This window comes from Plecotus auritus (assembly GCF_963455305.1).
Source record: "Plecotus auritus genome assembly, chromosome: 1".
Lineage (NCBI taxonomy): Eukaryota > Metazoa > Chordata > Mammalia > Chiroptera > Vespertilionidae > Plecotus > Plecotus auritus.
Genome location: NC_137770.1, coordinates 114,001,540 through 114,022,393, shown reverse-complemented (window position 1 = coordinate 114,022,393; position 20,854 = coordinate 114,001,540). Strand labels below are relative to the sequence as shown.

At 47.7% G+C, this 20,854-nt stretch overlaps 1 protein-coding gene across 1 annotated transcript in view; it reads right to left on the bottom strand.

Moving 5' to 3' along the window:
- Positions 1-8,497: 8,497 nt before the first annotated feature.
- PSTPIP1 (proline-serine-threonine phosphatase interacting protein 1) overlaps positions 8,498-20,854 on the bottom strand; it is a 54,223-nt gene continuing 41,866 nt past the window's right edge. Inside the window, exons 7-15 of the mRNA XM_080665989.1 lie at positions 20,753-20,851; positions 19,764-19,809; positions 18,576-18,655; positions 17,900-17,998; positions 16,697-16,793; positions 15,501-15,591; positions 10,229-10,284; positions 9,892-10,025; positions 8,498-8,804 (exon numbers count right to left, since the gene is read on the bottom strand). Coding sequence (XP_080522115.1) covers positions 8,673-8,804; positions 9,892-10,025; positions 10,229-10,284; positions 15,501-15,591; positions 16,697-16,793; positions 17,900-17,998; positions 18,576-18,655; positions 19,764-19,809; positions 20,753-20,851 — 834 coding nt within the window. The 3' untranslated portion in view covers positions 8,498-8,672. The remainder of the gene's footprint in view (positions 8,805-9,891; positions 10,026-10,228; positions 10,285-15,500; positions 15,592-16,696; positions 16,794-17,899; positions 17,999-18,575; positions 18,656-19,763; positions 19,810-20,752; positions 20,852-20,854) is intronic.

The following is a 20,854-nucleotide window of genomic DNA, read 5'->3' as shown; positions in this document are numbered from 1 at the left end:
ATAAAGAAAAAAATACCCACAAGTAAGCATGTTTAGACGTAGTGTATGTCTTTCCAGACTACAATTGATCCCTGACAACACTGAACTGCACCAGTCCCTTTATATGCAGATTATCCTATATTATAAAAGGGCAATATGCAAATCGACCAAAAGGCAGAATGACTGGTAGCTATGACGTGCACAGATCACCAGGGGCAGACGCTCAGTGCAGGAGCTGTCCCCTTGTGGTCAGTGTGCTCCCACAGGGGAAGCGCCACTCAGCCAGAAGCCAGGCTCATGGCTGGCAAGTGCAGTGGCAGTGACGGGAGCCTCTAAGGATGTCCTACTGTGGCTTAGGCCTGCACTCTAAGCTGTCAGTCGGACATTCCCCCAGAGCTCTTGGACTGTGAGAGGGTGCAGGCTGGGCTGAGGGACCCCCTGAGTGCACGAGTCATGTGCACCGGGCCTCTAGTCTATATAATAAAAACCTAAGTGAGCATTATGGTGGAATGACCAGAATGACTGGTCACTATGATGCGCACTGACCACCAGGGGCAGACGCTCAATGCAGGAGCTTCTCCCTGGTGGTCAGCGTGCTCCCACAAGGGGAACACCGCTCAGCCAGAAGCCGGGCTCACAGCTGGCAAGTGCAGCGGCAGTGGTGGGAGCCTCTTCCACCTCTGCAGCAGCGCTAAGCAGTGGCAAGCCGAGTGGTAAGGAGCAGTGAGCAGGTGGGCGGTAAGGAGTGAGGGCTCCCAGACTGTGAGAGGGATGTCCAACTGCCGCACATGCCCCAAGGGGTCCCAGACTGTGAGAGGGTTCAGGCCAGGCTGAGTGACCCTGCCAGTACCTGAGTTTCGTGCACTGGGTCTCTAGATATATATCCTATATAATAAAAGCATAGTATGCATATTGACTGAATGGTGGAACAACCAGTCGGCGGGGAGGGGGAGGGCAGTGAGCAGGTGGCATGAGGCTAGCCAAGGTGTATGCCAGCGGGCAGAGGAAGGGGACAGCGATGGGGTGAGGGGGGCGGTGGTGACCAGTGGCTGGGTAATGGGGGCTGGCACCATCCCCTGATCACCTGCCCGTCTCGCTCCCACTTCCTGCAGGCAGTGGCTCCCTCCTACCTCCCTCCTACCTCCCTCCTGCGGAGGCAGAGTGGCTCCTATGGGTGCGCTGTGGCTCCTGCTGGCTCCCGCAGAAGCAGCAAGGCTCCTGCGGGCTCCTGTGGTGGGCAGCGGGTTGCGGGCAATTTCACACGCTGGGCCACTAGTTTTATATAAGGGACTTAAGCAGCCATGGATTTTGGTATTGCAGGAGTTCCTGGAACCAGTCTCCCATAGATACCAAGGGACTATAGTTAAGTTTTGTGGTAGTCAAAAATTATATGTGGATTTTTGACTGTGGGTGGCTAGGGTTCATTCCTGTTAACACCCCTGTTGTTTGAGGGTGAACTGTATTTTCTTTACAAATACAAAAACAGACTTGTGGTTGTGGTTTTGCTTCACTATTACCTAAATCCTCTTTTACAAGGTTAACTTTTTCTCTTCACAACATATTTTGCTACTATTTCTGTCAGACTGTAGGATTCATCATTACTTTTTGTTAACTGGACAGGTATATTAATACCATGATTAACCAATGTACAATGGATAATCATTCAGGTTGATTTCAACTTTGCTGCAGTGAACACCTTCATACACATACTGTCAGGCATTTAAAATTTTAATGACCAAAGTGAAGGACATAACAAGAGATAAGGAAGGCCACTTCATAATACTAAAGGGAGCAATCCAACAAGAAGAAATAACTCTGGTAAACATATATGCACCCAATACAGGAGCACCCAAATACACAAAAAAACTCCTGGAGGATATCAAGGGAGAGATTGACAGCAATACAATCATAGTAGGAGACTTTAATACCCCACTATCACCATTGGACAAATCCTCTAAACAAAAAATCAGCAAAGAAACATCAATTCTAAATGACTCACTAGACCAGATGGAATTAATTGACATCTTCAGAACATTTCACCCCAAAGCCACAGAATATACATTCTTCTCAAGTGCACATGGGTCATTTTCAAAGATAGACCATATGTTGGGACATAGGCAAAGTCTCTTCAAATTCAAGAAGATAGAAATCATATCAAGCATCTTCTCAGATCACAGTGGCATGAAACTGAAAATCAACTACAATAAAAACAACCCAAAGAAATCAAACACATGGAGACTAAACAGCATGCTATTAAATCATGACTGGGTTACCAGAGAGATCAAAGAAGAAATAAAAAACATCATGGCAACAAATGACAATGAAAACACTACAATCCAAAATCTATGGGACACAGTGAAAGCAGTCTTGAGAGGGAAGTTCATAGCTCTACAAGCCTACTGCAAAAAACAAGAAACAATGGTAATAAATTACCTAACCCAACAACTCAAAGAGTTAGAAAAAGAGCAACAAGAAAATCCCAGTGTAAGCAGAAGGAAGGAAATAATAAAGATCAGAGCAGAGATAAATGACATAGAGACCAAAGAAACAATACAAAAGATCAACAAAACCAAGAGCTGGTTCTTTGAAAGGATAAACAAGATTGATAAACCTCTAGCCAGGATCACCAAGAAGCAAAGAGAGAGGACCCAAATAAACAAAATCAGAAATGAAAGAGGTGAAATAACAACAGATCCCGCCGAAATACAAAGGATTGTTTAAAAATACCACGAACAACTCTATTCCAACAAACTGGACAACCTGGAGGAAATGGACATATTCCTAGAAAAATATAACCTTCCAAAACTCAATCAGGAAGAATCTAAACATCTCAATACACCAATAACTATGGAAGAAATTGAAGCAGTCATCAAAGACCTCCCGGCAAACAAAAGCCCGGGGCCAGACGGCTTCACAGGGGAGTTTTACCAAACATTCAAGGAAGAACTAAAACCTATCCTCCTCAGACTATTCCAAACAATTCAAGAGGAAGGAACACTTCCAAGCTCCTTCTATGAAGCCAGCATCACCCTAATACCAAAACCAGATAAAGACAACACAATGAAAGAGAATTACAGGCCAATATCCCTCATGAATGTAGATGTCAAAATCCTCAACAAAGTTCTAGCAAATCGGATCCAGCACTACATCAGAAAGATCATACACCATGACCAAGTAGGGTTTATCCTAGGAATGCAAGGGTGGTACAATATCCGCAAATCAATAAATGTGATACATCACATAAACAAATTGAAAGATAAAAATCACATAGTCATATCAATTGATGCAGAAAAAGCATTTGACAAAATCCAACACCCTTTCTTGATAAAAACTCTCAACAAGGTGGGAATAGAAGGATCATACCTCAACATAATAAAAGCTATATATGATAAACCCACAGCTAACATCATACTCAATGGGCAAAAACTAAAACCATTTCCCTTAAGAACAGGAACAAGACAGGGATGCCCATCTCACCACTCCTGTTTGACATAGTACTGGGAGTATTAGCCACTGCAATTAGACAAGAAGAAGAAATAAAAGGCATCCAAATTGGAAAAGAAGAAGTAAAGCTGTCCTTATTTGCAGATGACATGATATTGTACATAAAAAATCCGAAAGACTCCATCAAAAAACTAACAGACTTAATAAATGAATTCGGCAATGTAGCAGGATACAAAATTAATGCCAAGAAATCTATGGCATTTCTATACAGCAACAGTGAACTTACAGAAATAGAGACTAAAAAAGCAATCGCATTTTCCATCGCACCAAAAAAATTAAGATACTTAGGAATAACCCTAACCAAGGAGGTAAAAGACCTATACGGGGAAAACTACAGGACACTGAAAAAAGAGATAGAGGAAGATGTAAATAGATGGAAGAACATACCATGTTCATGGATTGGTAGAATCAACATCATTAAAATGTCCATACTACCCAAAGCAATCTATAGATTCAATGCACTCCCCATTAAAATACCAATGGCATATTTCACAGACCTAGAAAGAACTCTCCAAAAATTCATCTGGAATAAAAAAAGACCCTGAATAGCCACAGCAATCCCGAGAAAGAAGAATAAAGTAGGAGGGATCTCAATACCAGATTTCAAGCTGTATTACAAAGCCACTGTCCTCAAAACAGCCTGGTACTGGCACAAGAACAGACATATAGATCAATGGAATAGAATAGAGAATCCAGATATCGACCCAAACCAATATGCACAATTAATATTTGACAAAGGAGGCATGAGCATACAATGGAGTCAAGACAGTCTCTTCAATAAATGGTGTTGGGAAAATTGGACAGATACATGCAAAAAAATGAAACTAGACCACCAACTTACACCATACACAAAAATAAACTCAAAATGGTTACAGGACTTAAATATAAGACGGGAAACCATAAAAATACTAGAGGAATCCACAGGCAGCAAAATCTCTGACATATGCCAAAAGAACTTTTTCACTGACACTGCCCCTAGGGCAATGGAAGCCAAAGAGAAAATAAACAAATGGGACTACATCAAAATAAAAAGCTTTTGCACAGCAAAAGAAACCATCAACAAAACAACAAGAAACCCCACTGTATGGGAGAACATATTTGCAAATGTTATCACTGATAAAGGTTTAATCTCCAACATCTACAGGCAGCTTATACAACTTAATAAAAGGAAGATAAATGATCCAATAAAAAAATGGGCAACGGACCTAAATAGAATCTTTTCGAAAGAAGACAGAAGGAAGGCCAAGAGACACATGAAAACATGCTCAAAATCACTAATTATCCGAGAGATGCAAATCAAAACGACAATGCGATACCATCTCACACCTGTCAGAATGGCTATCATCAACAAATCAACAAACGACAAGTGTTGGCGAGGAGGCGGAGAAAAAGAAACCCTCGTGCACTGCTGGTGGGAATGCAGACTGGTGCAGCCACTGTGGAGAACAGTATGGAGTTTCCTCAAAAAACTGAAAATGGAACTTCCATTTGACCCAGTAATCCCACTCCTAGGAATATATCCTAAGAAACCAGAAACACCAATCAGAAAGGATATATGCACCCCTATGTTCATAGCAGCACAATTTACAATAGCTAAGATTTGGAAACATCCTAGGTGCCCGTCAGCAGATGACTGGATCAGAAAACTATGGTACATCTACACAATGGAATACTATGCTGCCATAAAAAAGAAGGAATTACTACCATTTGTAGGCACCTGGATGGAATTAGAGAACATTATGCTAAGTGAAATAAGCCAGTCAATGAAAGAAAAATACCACATGATCTCACTCATTTGGGGATAATGAAAAACATTATAAACTGATGGAACAAAAAGATAGATACAGAGACAGTAAAGCATCAAACAGACTGTCAAATTACAGTGGTAGGGTTAGGGAGAGGTGGGGGAAATAAGAGATCGAATGAAGGACTTATATGCATGCATATAAGAGTAACCAAAGGATGCAAAACATTGGGGGGTGAGGGCATTTATGGGAGTGGGGTAGGGGGGCAATGGTAAGATATGTACACATATAATACCTTAATAAAATAAAAAAAATAAAAAAATAAAGGAAGCTGAAAAACAGATAAAATTTTAATGACTTTTTTATTGAGGTGCATTCACATAGCATAAATTAACCATGTTAAAGTGAACAATTCAGTGTCATTTAGTACATTCACAGTGTTGTGCAACTACCTCCCCTATCTAGGTTCAATTTGCACATCGGCTTATTGCCCTCATTTTACTGATGATGAAACTTAGGTCCAGAGAAATTGTGACTTTCCTGAGGTTATGCAAAGAAGCATGAGCATGGATTCAGATCCTAATGTTCTGACTTCAGAGGCCATGCTTTCCCCTGCTCCATTCTGTCTTTGAGCAGCTCTCTATCAGGAAGAGGGCTGCGATTATTTATGCACCCAGTTATAGAGGCCAGCTTTCCCTTTATCTGGCACTGTCTTCTCTGTTGGAAACACTGTCCATGCGATTGGTTCCCAGCAGCTGACGTTGTGACCTGATGCACAGAGAGAATGGAGGAAGTTGTAGAAGCAGTGAATCTGACTTAGATTCATGTGTGTGTGTGTGTATTTTCCCTGGTATAAATTCTTTGATTGCCTGAATGAATTGCAGACTGTATTATGAAACACTCATTGCCCATCACCTCTGGAGCTCATAAACACTGCTGGCACCTGTCAGATATGATAAATATCTAGGCCAAAGTCTTGTACATGGGCAACATTTGTGGTCAAAGCAAGCATTTTCATAGCCAGGACTTTATTCACTGACTTCTTTCTCTCTCTCCAGGGAGTTATAAAACCAAGCATTAGATTACATTTTTTTTTCTCTCCAAATATCCCTTTGTATAAACCTCATAGGGGTCAGGGAGAGGTGTGGACATTTGGTCAGTTCTCTCAGGATGTGCTTTATGAAAGAAATGACATTTCAGGAAGGATGTAAGCTTCATTATGATTTTTGTTTCAGAGACTCAAAGCCTTTTCCCACACACCCTCTAGTGGAAGCAGTGGTAAGTGACACTAGCGGAGGACTAGCCTGGTCCTGCTTCTAGGATCCTACCATGGGGCAGCCTGTGCCTTTTCACTTCTACCTTGCCCCAGTCTGAATGCTTTGTAGACTTCTGAGGTGCCCACACAGCTGAGACTGAGGTGAGAGGATATAATCCAAAGGCACATTTTCTCCTGAAAGAAGAAAGCCTACCCTCTCCTGTACCAGGTATCATGTTTGCTTAATCACACCCACTTTTTTGCTCAAGTCATGAAGATGAGGGCACAAAGATAGACATCTGCTGTAAGCATAAGAGCAGCTTCCTTTATCAGCTCCCTCCTTGCCTTCTTCCTAGGGCAGAGCTTGCCCCTGTGGCATCTGAAACTTGCCTGGGCATCTGGGATGATCCTCCATAAGGCTGCCAGGTGGATGGCCGTCCAGGCAAAGCCAGGGCTAGTGGGAAGCCACAGGTCCACTGCAGACTTCCATGGTTGTCATGAGCACCCTGTCATCAGAGATGCTGAAGCCAACTGGGGTGCCCAGAGCCCAGTCTTCAGGAGTGACAGGGAGGGCATCATGCAGTAGGTCAGATTAGTCCTTTATGAGTTTCTACTAATTCTAAATCCTGAGGAGTTCCATTGATGAAACTCCCTTCTCTGTTACATACATGAACCTTCTCCCTGCCCTTTGTGGGGTTACCAGAAGCAGGCAGGAATGGAAAGGAACCTTCCTTTCCTCTCTGGAAACAGCTTCCCTGTTTCCTTGGTTTACCTCAGGTCACTTGTTCCAGGAGCCTTATGTCTGCTCTACACATCCTGTATCATCACTAACTTTCTGGGCTGTTTGGTCCCCTCCACCGGGTCAAGAGCTCCTCGAGTAAAACAAGAGACGGAGGCTTTATTCATCTTGCTTTTGTAGGGGGCAGGCCACAAAGGTTTATGAATAAACAAGCAAAGTAACTTCCAGTTCCAGAGAAGATGGTCTATGGGGGACAATAACACCCTCAATAGTGTCTTTTAAGGTGTGTCCAGTGGAGAGAACCACATGTGTCCCACCCCACTCCCTAAAGTCTCTCTGGCTCTGAGTTGGGGTGGGCTGCTGGACTGTTGTGCTGGTAGAGTGTTGGGGCTCCCACAGGTTAGTGCAGGGGAGGCCCAGGACTGCGGAGCTACCAGTTCCCACAGCTCTATCCGCACACCCATTCCTGAAGCCTTTGGCATGGATGAAGCCCTCCATAACTGGAGCATGACTTTGGCAGGTCTTGGCCAGCAGTAGAAGTTATGTTTTGGGGACCTGGATCCAAAGGAAGAAAGGCCTGAGAGCATCAAGAACCAAAGAGGAGCATGGCCACCTCTGTACCCTGGGTCAGCCTGCACAGGCTCTGAGGCCCTGCCTGGGCAGGATTGCCATGTTTGAGAGGAAGCAACACAGGCAGCACTGGCTTCCCTGGGCCCCAGCTGGGTCAGGGAGACAGTGAGGATCCCGTGAACTTTAAGCCTCTAAGCCTGCTTTCCCAATTTCCCACCAAGGCCCTTCCACCTCCAGTGATCCCATCTACTGTTTCCTGCCCCAAACCAAGCATGGCTTGTCCCTAGAATGTTTCAGGCATTCCTGCCTCCTCCTTGTGCTCACATATCTGCCTGACCCTGATGATTTTCTCTTCCTTGTGTCCTGTCTGCTACTGCCCATCAGAGGCCCCGCTCCAGTCCCTCTGCTCCCAGGAAGCCTGGTTCCCCCATCCCAGCTCTCCTGAGCCCCTTTTTGCTCCTCCTCCCTCATCCCTGATCCCCATGGTCTTCTCCCATTTGTGTGAGTGTGAATGTATCTCTCTGGCAGTCTTGGGAGTTTCCAGGGACTGTGACCAGGGCTCCTTTTCATCCCCAGCCAATCCTGGCAGAGCCTCACTAGAAGTGGGCAACTCTGCTCTCCCAAACTTCTCCCCTCACTCCTTTGTCTCCTCTGAATTGAGCACTTGGACACGGGGCAGGATTAAGAGAGACATGGACCTCCATAGACCAAGGAGAAAGAATGTACTCCTTTATTCCCTGTATGAGAGACTGCTATCAGAGCAGCCAGCACTCATGGGGTTGGGGGGCTGGTTTGGTCTTGGGGACTCAGCCTTGCAGTGACGAAGATACTGCTGGCTCCACAGATAGGGAAGGTCCAGGTGGGGGCTATTGCCCTTTCCTCAGAGCTTCTCCAGATAGGAACCAGGTACAAAGCCACGCTGCCCATTCTGTTCCACTGTCCACCAGCCATCCTCCCCTTCTAGGATGACCTCCAGGATGTCCCCAGCAGAGATGTCCAGCTCATCAGAATTCTAGGCAACAGAATGAAAGTGCATCAAGCTGGATGGGCCTGTTGAGAGGGTCTGGTCGGGCAAACCCCCACCCCAAGCCATAAATTTGAGCTTGTTTCCTATGTGGGCTGAGTTAGCTGAGACATGGCCATCTTCCTGGGGCTATAGAACAAGGCCTCTCTCTGGGCTGGGGCAGCCCCTGGAGACATGGAGTGTGGGGCATGGGACTCAGCCTCCTGTCCACCCCAGCTTCCTGGTTTGTCATTGTAGGCCTCCCACAAACCCGGCTTCTTCCCTGCTGTCCCTTCTCTCACTCTGCTTTAGGCACACAGTGACCTTAGCAAGTCAGGGGCCAGGTGTACTAGTCATGACCTTGCCTAAGGGGTACCATATACAGCCTCCCCTCTGCTGGTGAGCTCCCTTGAGCTTCCTCAGTTCTGCTTGCCCCTATCACAAATGCACAATCCTTCTCCGGGCCTGTCTCCCCTGCCAGGGACAAGGTTTTGGGAATCAGTGCAATCTACCATGCAGCACACTCAGCCCTGAGTGGGTGTCTGGCCTCAGTCCAGATTAATATGAGGTCTGTCTCTATATCCTTCACCCCAAAGCAGGGAACAGTTCAGACTCTATGGGGAACTCGGCAGAGCTGCCCTGTGACTCCTTGACCCATCCTTTCCACACAGACCTCACAAAACCAAACCCAGCTCAGTTGTGGGACTTATTCTGGCCATGTTTTTGGCACCCAATGCCATGGAGAACAGAGCCCTAACCTGAGGGTGCAGAGCTTGAACATTGACCATTTTCTGCAGGTAGCCGAAGTTCTGTCAATCTGACCATACATGTGTACATGGATGCACACAAGGACACATACAATGTCAGTATCTGGGCACCACATGTGTGCATGTGAATATATTCAGGGAGACACAGGCCCTGGTACCCTATTCATCAACATTCACTCAACAGATACTAACAGAGCCCCTCCTAAGTGCTGGGTGCTACTTTAAGGGCAAATACCCAGAGCATACTTACAGTTCATATGCCTACATATGAACTCACCCTTGGGTATCCCTGTGCCCTGCTGAGAAGGAGAGGAGGGCAAGGGCCTCACCTGGGCTTTGTAGTCATAGATCACCCTGTAGTCCCGGGCTGGCAGGGTGGGGGGTCCTGGTGCCTCCTGCACTGCGACAGCGGCGTAGACACCCTCATTCTGATTGGGGGTGGGAGTCAGGGTGTCTGTGGAGGCTGAGAGCAGAGTGAGGCCTGGAGTCCACCCCTTTCATAGGACATTGGTCCCTGGAGGCCCCCCTGCATGGAGCGTCCCCAGAGTGGCTTAGCCTTTTTCTCCCCATAGTAGCTGGAGGGCCCATCTGGGCATGTAAAAGTCCCCTCCTTCACCCCCGGATCACAGTTGTTTGGAGGCCCCCACATCACACCCAGACAGTTACCTGCAGAGGCTGCCGACTGTGCAGTCTTGGGACTTCCATGCAGCAACCCAGAGAATCTGAGGACAGGGAAGAAAGCAGGTAGGTCCTTCAGGGAGGGAATGAAGCAGGGAGCCCTCAGAGCTCTAGTGGTGGGGCCACCCCCAGCCTCCAGACTCTGATGTGATTTATGGGGTGCTCCTCAAGCATGAGGGTTCCCCAAAGGGTGGTCCCAGTGGCCTTTTCCCAGCAGCACCCTCTCAGAACCTCACACTGTAACCTCCTCTCAGCACCTGGCCCCAGGAGGTCCTTGCTCCAGCCTCCTCTGATGGGCAATAAGCCATCCCTCAGAGGCTGGCACACTCACACCCACTGTGATCATCATCTGCATGGGTCTAGCCAGCCTGCCTCCCTGAGGCCCCATCCTGATCCAGCCCACCCAGCCACTCCCCATGCAAAGTGGTACCCACTGTACATGTGAGTTCCAGTACGGGGGTGGGGGGGGACCTTTTCTTTTCTTAATTGATTTCAGAGAGGAAGGGCGAGGCAAAGAGAGAGAGATAGAAACATCAATGAAGAGAGAGATTAATTGATCAGCTGCCTCCTGAATGCCCCACTTGGGTAGCAAGCCTGCAACCTGGGCATGTGCCCTGACTGGGAATTGAGCTGTGACCTCCTGGTTCATAGATTACGCTCAACCACTGAGCCACACTGATTGGGCCTTTTTTTTTTCTGCCAAGGGCCATTTGGATATTTATAGTATCACTCAAGGGCCATACAAAATTATCAACTTAAAAACTAGCCTTCTATATTTGGTCAAACATTTAATTAACTCATCCCTAATGCCTTGGCAGGGCCAGACCAAATGATTTTGAGGGCCTTTTATATAGCCCACAGGCTGGACAATCCCCATCCCTGCAGTAGGCAGTGTTGGGCTAATTCACCCTTCCCCTGTGCCTGGCTCAGCCCTGGACTGAGCTGGAGTTATGAAGGTTCAAAAAAGAAATGGAACAAGCAAGAGGCAGATACTGGGGTTACCCAATGAAGCCAACAGTGCTAAAGGATAAATAAGTAGAGGCTAATGCTGCATACCTGCCTCAGGAAAGGCTGCCTGGTGGAGTCAAATTTTGAAAGACTTGGCTTTAATAGGCAGAGACTGGGGTGCAAGGCATTGCCAGTGAACAGGAGAGGGGATGCAAAGGTGCAGAGCAGGGACTTGACAGGGGGAGGAGTTTGGGGAGTGGAGGCTGGAGAATCCAGTGCAGCCCTGTCCCCCCCCGCCACCACCCCCTGCTCCTGCCCTCCTCAATCTTCTCCTCGCCCCACACACAAACATGCAGGGTTTGTGGAGTAATGGCTTGGGAGTAGACATGCAGGCCCACCTGGCACACATTATAAGGCCTTTTGCTAACACAGGCTATGCAGGCATAGCAACTATGGCACACTACTGTTCTTTGGGTGGGGGTGAAGACACTGGGGGAGGGGAGGGAGGTTAAATACAGCAGGGTAGTGGCTGGAGGGAGCAGAGCTCGTTGAGGCTGGTGTGTGCCCTGCCTCACTGCCCTGCTTCCCCAGAGTTGTCTACACTTGCAATTCCAATTCCTCCCTTCACTCACTTCCCAGCCACTGTCCCCTGCTCCTCCCCACCCTGACTAATTTCTGGCTCCCCAGACAGCAGCCCCTCCCATCTCCTACCTCTCCTCCACCCAGTGGGACCCCTCTCTCTCTTTTATCTTAATAGGGCACTCCTTTTTGTCCTTTCTTTTTTAATTTTTAAATTATAGTTGACATACAATACTAATTTCAGGTGTACAAATAGTGATTAGACATTTATATACCTTATGAAGTGATCACCCTGATAAGTCTAGTACCCATCTGGCACCATACATACTTATTACAATACTAGAGGCCCTGTGCATGGATTCGTGCACTGGTGGGGGGTGTGGCCTGTGTGAATTGGCCCGCTGTGAGAGTGCCACTCATTCCGGTCAGCCAAGTGGCACTCCCACTGTGGCAGTGCACTGACCACCAGGGGGCAGCTCCTGCGTTGAGCATCTGCCCCCTGGTGGTCAGTGCATGTCATAGCAACTGGTCGACCCATCGTTCTGGTCGTTCCGCCGTTCAATCACTAGGCTTTTATTATATAGGACTATTGCCTGTATTCCTTGTGCTATACTTCACATCTCTGGTGACTATTTTTATAACTGACAATCTGTGCTTCTTATTCCCTTCACCTTTTTCACTCACTGTCCCAACTCTCCTCCCATCAGACATTGATCAGTTTATTCTCTGTATTGTATGAGTTTGTTCCTGCTTTGTTTGTTCCTTTATTTTGTTCTTCAGAGTCCACATATAAGTGAAACTGTATGGTATTTGTCTTTCTCTGACTGACTTATTTCACTTCACATATGCCCTCTAAGTCCATCCATGTTGTCACACATAGCAAGATTTCATTCTTTTTTTATGGCCAAGTAATATTCCGTTGTATCTATATACTGCATCTTCTTTAGCCAGTCATCTATTGTTGGGCACTTAGGTTGCTTCCATATCTTGGCTGTTGTAAATAATGCTGCAGTGAACATAGGGGTGCAGATATCTTTTGATTAGTGTTTTGGATTTCTTCAGATAAATAACACAGAAGTGGAATTCCTGGGTCATATGGTAGTTCTATTTTTAGTTTTTTGAAAACACTCCATACTATTTTCTACAGTGGCTGCATTGACCTGCATTCCCACCAACAGTGCATGAGGGTTCCCTTTTCTTCACATCCTCACCAACACTTGTTGATTATTAATGATAGCCATTCTGACAGGTGTGAGGTGGTAGCTCATGTGGTTTTAATGTGCATTTCCCTGATGATTAGTGACATTGAGCATCTTTTCATATGAATATTGGCCATCTGTATGTCCTCTTTGGAGAAATGTCCACTGCCATTTTTAAATCAGATTGATTGTGTTTTTGTTGTTGAACTCTGAGTTCTTTATATACTTTAGATATTAACCCCTTATTAGATGTATCATTTACTAATATCTTCTCCCATTCAATAGGTTGTCTTTTCCTTTTGTTGATGATGTCCTTTATAGTACAAAAACTTTTAAGTTTGACATAGTTACATTTGTCTATTTTTGCTTTTGTTTCCCTTGCTCGAGGAGACATATTAAAAAAAAATATTGCTAAGACCAATGTCAAAGAGTTTATTGACTATGTTTTCTTTTGGGAGTTTTATGGTTTCAGGTCTTACAGTTAAGTCTTTAATCTATTTTGAGTTTATTCTTGTATATGGTATAAGAAAGTTGTCTAAATTCATTTTTTTTTGCATGTATCTGTCCAGTTTTCCCCAACACCGTTTATTGAATAAACTGTCTTTACCCCTTTATCTTTAATCTTTCTTGCCTCTTTTGTCATAGATTAATTAACCATACAGGCATGAGTTTATTTCTAGGCTCTCTATTCTGTTTCATTGACCTATGTGTCTGTTTTTATGCCACTACCATGCTGTTTTGTTTACTATAGCCTTACAGTATAGAGTGCTATCAGGTAATGTGATACCTCCAACTCTGTTTTTCTTTCTTAAGATTGCTATGGCTATTTGGGCGCTATATGGTTCCATATAAATTTCTGGATTATTTGTTCTAGTTCTGTAAAAAATGCCCTTGATCTTTTGATAGGGATTGCATTGAATCTATAGATTGTTTTGGGTAGTATTGGCATTTTAATTATATTAATTCTTCATGAGCATGGTATATGTTTCCATTTATTTGTGTCTTCTTCAATGTCTTATAGTTTTCTGAATATAGATTTTTTTTACCTCCTTGCTTAAATTTATTCCTAGGTATTTTATTCTTTTTTTATGCAATTATGTATGGATTTGTTTTCTTAATTTCTCTTTCATTATTGGTATACAAAAATGCCGCCAAATTCTGAATATTAATTTTGTATCCTGCTATTTAACAGAATTCATTTATTAGATCTAATAGATTTTTGGGTGGAATCTTTGGGTTTCTCTCTATATAATATCATGTCATCTGCAAATAATGATAGTTTTATTTCTTATTTTCCAATTTGGAATGTCTTTTATTTATATTTCTTGTCTGATTGCTGTGGCTAAGACTTCCAACACTATATTCAGTAATAGTCTGAGTGGGTATCTTTGTCATGTTTCATTTCTGTCCTTTCTTGACACTGTCTCATGTAAGCTTTTTCATCCATTTTTTTTAAATGACCACCTATGATGGGATGCAGGTCTTCATTGGGGGTGCAAGGAGATCTGAATAACCCAAGATTTTGGGTAACATTGTGAGGTTGTGAATGTCCTTTTTCTGGGGTCCCTGCCTTGTTGAAGTTCTCAGAGGAGTGTGCTGTGCTCCCTGCTCTGAGCTGCAGTGGTTCTAATGAGCGTCTGCTTCCTGGAGGCTTCCTGCATGGGGCTCCTGAGGTCTTGGAAATGAGCAGTCCTCAAAGGGCTGAGAGTGCCATCGACAACAACCCCTCCAGCTCCACCCCATTTCCCTTGTCTACTTCCCAAAGGCAGAGCCTTCTTTGCACAAGGTTGGCTGGAGAGAGGAGGCCATGGGAGCTTCAGGCTGGGGGGTTGGGTACAGGTACCATGTGAAATCCACAGATGCTCCTCGATGCCCAGAACCTGGATGGTGGGGGTGCTCCCGGAGCAGGCTAAGGTGCTCCATCATTACCCAAGGCCTAAAGCAAGAGGGTCCTTTGGTTCTGAGTCTGATCCCAACACTCATGGGCCCTAGACCTAAAGAAGGGGAGTGACTTGTGCAAATGATACACTGAGACATGGCACTAGGTAGGATCCTACCACAGCTGGGTCAGGGAAGGGCTCCTGAAGAGTTTGGAGAATTTTCCAAGAGTACTGGCTGTAAGGCCTGCTCCTATGCCCTGATCCTGCACCAGTGGGAGAGTGTCGCCATTGCAGCCTGATAGTCCAGGGCACCAACCCAAGCTAGCAGCAGGGTTCAAGAGAAAATGAAGTTATCCCAGATGTTGAAGCCTAAGGAGTTTGCTGGGACTCCCTGGAGCTCTCAGCATTCACTAATGAATAAATTGGATGTGATTATTTGTTTAATGCCTGGGCCCTCTTGGGGTAAGGGTGTCATGAAGCCAGGTTGAACCTGTCTTGTCCCCAGAGAGTACTCAACACCTGAACACTGCATCAGGCACATAGTAGATGGTTAATAAATACATGTGAAACAGCCAGGTGCAGGAGGAGAGTCTGGACCTGCATCTCCCTCCTTCCCTCCTCCTCCCCACCTCTGCATCAAAGTGGGTGTCTCACCTTTTTATCATGCCACAGGAAGGTTGTATGCCAGGACTGCCAGATGATATGGTGACTTCCCGATCATAGTAGTTCTGGTAGGGTACTGGAGCTATAGGTAGCAAGTTGTGAGGTCCAGGGTGGCCAAGGGCAGCACAGGAAGAACCTCTGCCACCTGATACCCCAACCTGTCCCCATCCAGAAAACCAGAATGGGGCCCCACTTTCCCATCCTGGCCCTGGCCTGCCCTTGTATTTGAGGAACAGGCATCTATCACTTCTGTGAGAGACCCCACTGTGGGCACCACCAAGAATGAATATTCTGGACTCATAATTTAGTGGAACCAAACTGGCTGGGGTAGGGGCTCTGAAGAGGCTCTCCACATCCACTCCCTTTCTGAGTATTATAGTGTTACTAGAGGCCTGGTACATGAAATTTGTGCATGGGGGGAGGTCACCTCAGCCCAGCCTGCACCCTCTCCAATCCGGGACCCCTTGGGGGATGTCCGACTGCTGGTTTAGGCCTAATCCCAGAAATCGGGCCTAAACTGGCAGTTGGACATCCCTCTCACAATCCTGGACTGCTGGCTCCTAATTGCTCACCTGCCTGCCTGCCTGGTCGCCCCTAACTGCCCCCCCCCTGCCAGCCTGATTGACCCTCACTGCCTCTGCATGCCAGCCTGACTGCCCCTAACTGCCCCCCCCCGCCAGCCTGGTCACCCCCAACTGACCCCCTCTGCTGGCCTGGTTGCCCCCAACTGCCCCCCGCCCCCACTGGCCTGGTCACCTCTTACTGCCCCTCCACCAGCCTGGTGGCCCCCAACTGCCCCTCCCCCACCCCATCAGCCTTGTCACCCCTCACGGCCCTCCCGCTGGCCTGGTTGCCCCATGCAGCCTGCTTGTTCAGTCATTTGGTCATCCCTCACTAACCCCCCTGCTGGCCTAGTGGTAGGCAGCCATCTTGTGAAGGCATGAGGGTTAATTTGAATATTGCCTCTTTATTATGTAGGATTGAGCTCTGCTCATCCTCTGCCTCAGGGGACCATACTATCCTTGGCTCCTCCCTGAGATCTGGCCACATCTCCTCCACCCAGAAGGTATCTGTGAACCACCCCAATCCTGTCTTGGCAGTTGAGCCTCAGAGAACTTGGGCAAGGCTTCCTAGGGACAGGCAGGCCTGGACCCAGAGGCCATGCTGCCTGTGGGGCTGGGCCTTACCTGGGGGCTCAGTGCCTGTACTCTTGGCCTGGATGAAGCTATTGATGTCGGCTTCCACACTGCAGCCTTCCAGCGTCACCCGAACCTCCTCATAGAGCTGGAGGTGGGAAAGAACAGAGGCTGAGGGGCCAGGCCTCACCTCAACGTTCATCCTCATCAAAGCCCTCTTTCTCTATGACTCTGAACTATGGCCAGGGGCTTCCACCACACCAGCCTCCTCATAGGCCTTCTATGCACAGCTCAGTGCCTGTATTCAGAGGGGTCTTGGGGTGTATCTGTCCCAGGCCTTCCTGAGGGGTCAGAGCCCTGGCTGATAGCATCTCCTGGTTCCTGAACACCTCCTATGCACAAGATTCTATGCAAGGGACTTAACTCACTACTGCCCTCTATGGTAGATATTATTCCCTCCATTTTAGAGATGAAGAAACTCAGAGAAGGAAAGTGACTTGCCCAATGTCACAGAGCAAGAATTCAATGCAGCTGGGCTTTATTCAAGTATGGCAGGTTCCAAAGCCCACCTTCCTTCCTCTGCCACAGGAGGCCACCCAGGTGGGTTTGAGTCATTTGGGTGGAGGGATCCAAAACCCCACAGCCCATGGAGGAGAGATCAGGTAAAGAACAGCAGTGAGCACCAGGAAGTCAGAGCTGCCTCAAGAGAGCTCATGGCTCTGGAGCTACATTAACAGTGGTCAGAGACCCTGGTAGAGTGGTATTGGCCCCTTTCTGCTGGGTAGGACCTACCCCTATCACCCAGCATCTTCAGCTAGCTAAGTAAGGGAACCAGGACACCCAACAGATGTCTGGGGACAGAAAAGGGACTGGACCTCAGTTCCTACAAAGGGAGGCCTGGAGCAGAGCAGCCCAGCATCCTCCAGCCTTTCTGCAGACCACTTTCCACCTCTCTTCCCAGCAAGGGCAGAAAGAGCACAAACTCAGAGTGGAGTCAAGACCTTGGACTAAGGGTGAAGAAAGAAGGCAGATACCAGGGTAATCACAAAAGCACAGTCTTCCAGCAGCGAGGCCATAACCCTGTGCAATACTGACTTTCCTGTCCTTGGGGTCCTGGGGGCAGAGGTTGAAGCCTAAGGTGTTTGCTGACAGATTCAGAGGGACCTGGGCATAATGTTGCCCAGAAGTTGCCCTCTCTTTATGCCCCTCCCCTCCCAAGTCACTCTGTACCCTCCCTGTCCTTGGCCCCCTGACCTCATCATCCTTGACGCACTGCATGGAGAGCTGGTTGCAGTGCACCCATAGGGCATTTCGGAGGATGGTCAGCCTGTCAAACTCTTGAAGCTGGAAGGCCTGGTTATGGGAGGGAGGGAGATGAGAAGTGAGAAGGGAGCTGCAGAGCCAGGCCAGGCTGGGCCCCACTCAACAGCTCAGCTGGGGTTGACAAGCCAGACTCCCTCTGCTGAAAGCCAGGTTTAACCAAAAGACCCTTGCTGGGGGTCTCCACCCCCACATCCGTGCCAGCACCTCAGGCTTTTGGTAGGGAGGTTCCTTGTGGGGTTCCTGCTTCCACCCTCTCTCCACGCCCTACCACACACTGGAAAGGCCCCAGGAAGACGTCGTGAGAGGGGCGGTTCTGAGGGGCCCAGGGAAGCTATGGGTTTTGTCTGAGCCTCAGTTTTGGCTTCAACAAAAAGGGGTGAAGGATGCCTGCCTGAAACAAAGGGAGCCAGGGCATAAAGCCAGGCAGTGAGCTCCCTGGGTTAAGGACCCAGCAGGGGACTGGACAGTGAGTGCATGAGTGAATGAATGAAGAAATGAGGCCTTTCCCCCACCCCACTGCCTTATTTCCCCCCATAAAGTTGCTGGAGCAAGGATGAATGTTTTTCCTATTTTGTAGCTGGGGAAACTAAGGCCCAGGGTCACTCACCTCACAGGTGGTTTGGTGCTCCTGCTCCCACTCGCCCCGCACTTTCTCCAGATGCTCAATGTTCTGCCTGTACACCCGCTCTAGAAACACAAGTAGCCTTCAGGGAGGCCAGCAGCCTAGACACCCGCTTCCACTGCTCACCCCTTTGCTCATGCAGTGTTCCTGCTCAGAGTGCCCTCTTCCCCAGACAGACCTGCCCTGGCTGCTGGTACCTCATCTGGACACTTGTCAGGGCCACCCACTATGGCTGAGTCCTTGCACTGCTTGGCTTTGTTCTGCAGTACCCACTATGGTACTGCTCCTTTTGGGGTGACTCTTAGCTCTTAGCTGTGCTCTGAGTTGCCCAAGTCTGGAGTAGAGCACATATATCCAAAGTCAGAGTCCAGGTGTTTTGCCATCCCTGGGTCCCACCCTCTCACTTTCCAGATGAGAAATTAAGGGCAGCACTGAAGGAGAGTAGAGAGGAGTATGGTAGCTGTTGGCTGGGGACCCAGCAGGCTTGGCCATGACCTCAGTCCCAAGAACTCTGGGGTTCACACATCCCCTAGCCATGGGAGTAGCAGGGTCCTGGGAGAGGCAGAGCGGAAGGGAGACCCTTTCCAGGAGAAGGAAACAGGGTGAGTTTTCTGACCTAAGAGGTATGCTGGTAGACACAAGTGGCTTTGGGGTTTTGGCATCAGGTGAAGGACAGAGGAGACAGACCCAGAGAAGGCAGTGTGTGTGTGTGTGTGTGTGTGTGTGTGTGTGTGTGTGTGAGAGAGAGAGAGAGAGAGAGGAGAGATTTGAGTGGGTCTGTCTGCCATGATGTGAAAGTCCTGTGCTCTAGAGCCCGAAGACTTGGGTTGGAATGTAGTCAACACCACCATTAACTCTGTGACCTTGGGCAAGTTACTTAACCTCTCTGTGCCTCATCTGTTAAAAAAAAGGGATAATAATAATAATATCAGTCACCTCATAGGATTGTTGTGCAAATTAGTTAAAACATGCAAAGCACCAAGAATAGTCTTGTCAAATGAGAGAACATGAATGTTTTTATTTTACTTGCATAAGTATGGAAGTGAGAGTGATGAGCTTGTGACACTGTAGGCACCTGTGAGTGTGTGTCTCCCCAGGGTAGGAAAGCATGCAGTGTTGGGAGGGTCTGTACAATCCACCACTTAGGTCTAAGGAGGCAGGTGGGCCACCTACCTGCCTCCATGGCTGAGTCCTTGCACTGCTTGGCTTTGTTCTGGCTCTGAGGAGGCAAAGAAAAAGCAGTGCTGAGCCTCTGTTCTGGAGACCACCCAACCCCAGCTTAGGACTCCCAGCCTCCTGGGTGACTGAAGTGCCTCTCTCACCCGCCTCCCTGACCACCCAGGGGACAAACAGGAGCCAACTTGTGAGCAAGTTCCATCATTTACTCCAGCTTCACCCCACAAAGGACCACAATAAAAAAGGTTTTAATAAAAAAGAAGTAAAAACAGAAACTTGCAGCCCATGAAAACTAGATGTCAGGACCTAGAAAGAGAAATATAGATCAGGAGCCAGGACCTGAGGTTCCATGTGGCCAGTGCTGAATCTACTGGTTGGGACTTGGGCTCTGGCCCCCAACTTGCTGCCCCCAAATTCACCCTCAAGCCCCTGTCCTCCCTGGCCTCAGTTTTCCTGTATATGCAATGGGCAAAAGATGTTCTTGGGCTCTGGTAGCTCTGCTATCCCCACTCTGGCCCAGAGACTAGAGTAGTCATGAGCTTGGGCTCTGGATGACCTAGGTTTGGATCCTTTCTCTGTTGCTTCCTGGCCCTGAGACCTTGGACAAGCCACTCACCATCACTGGGCCTTAGTTTCCTTTCTGTGGCATGGGCCCACTGCACCCCTCTCCAAGGGTTATGTGAGAGTAAGCATCTGCTCTCATTGCCCTGTGATCTCTGGGCCTGGGCTGCAGAGGGCTTGCTTTGAGGAATTGGTCCTTGGGTGTAGCCTGGAGATGGCAAAGGGGGATCAAGCTGACCCTGTCAGTTCATGCCCCGAGATTCTAGGATGGGAATGTGAGGTTCAGAGGGTTGGGCAGCTAGCATGTTCCATATGCAGACCTTGCCTGCGGGGGGTGGAGGGGTGTCTACAGCCACACCTTCCCTGCCTTACCTACCCCGCCCCAGCTCTGGGTGACAGTATATGGCCTCAGTGGCCTCACACACCTTTTCCACCTGTTTCTGTTGGCCATTGATGCTAATACGCTCGAAGGCCTGCTCGGCGTCATCTGCGTCCCGGCACTTCTGCTCATATGTCTTCTTGGACTG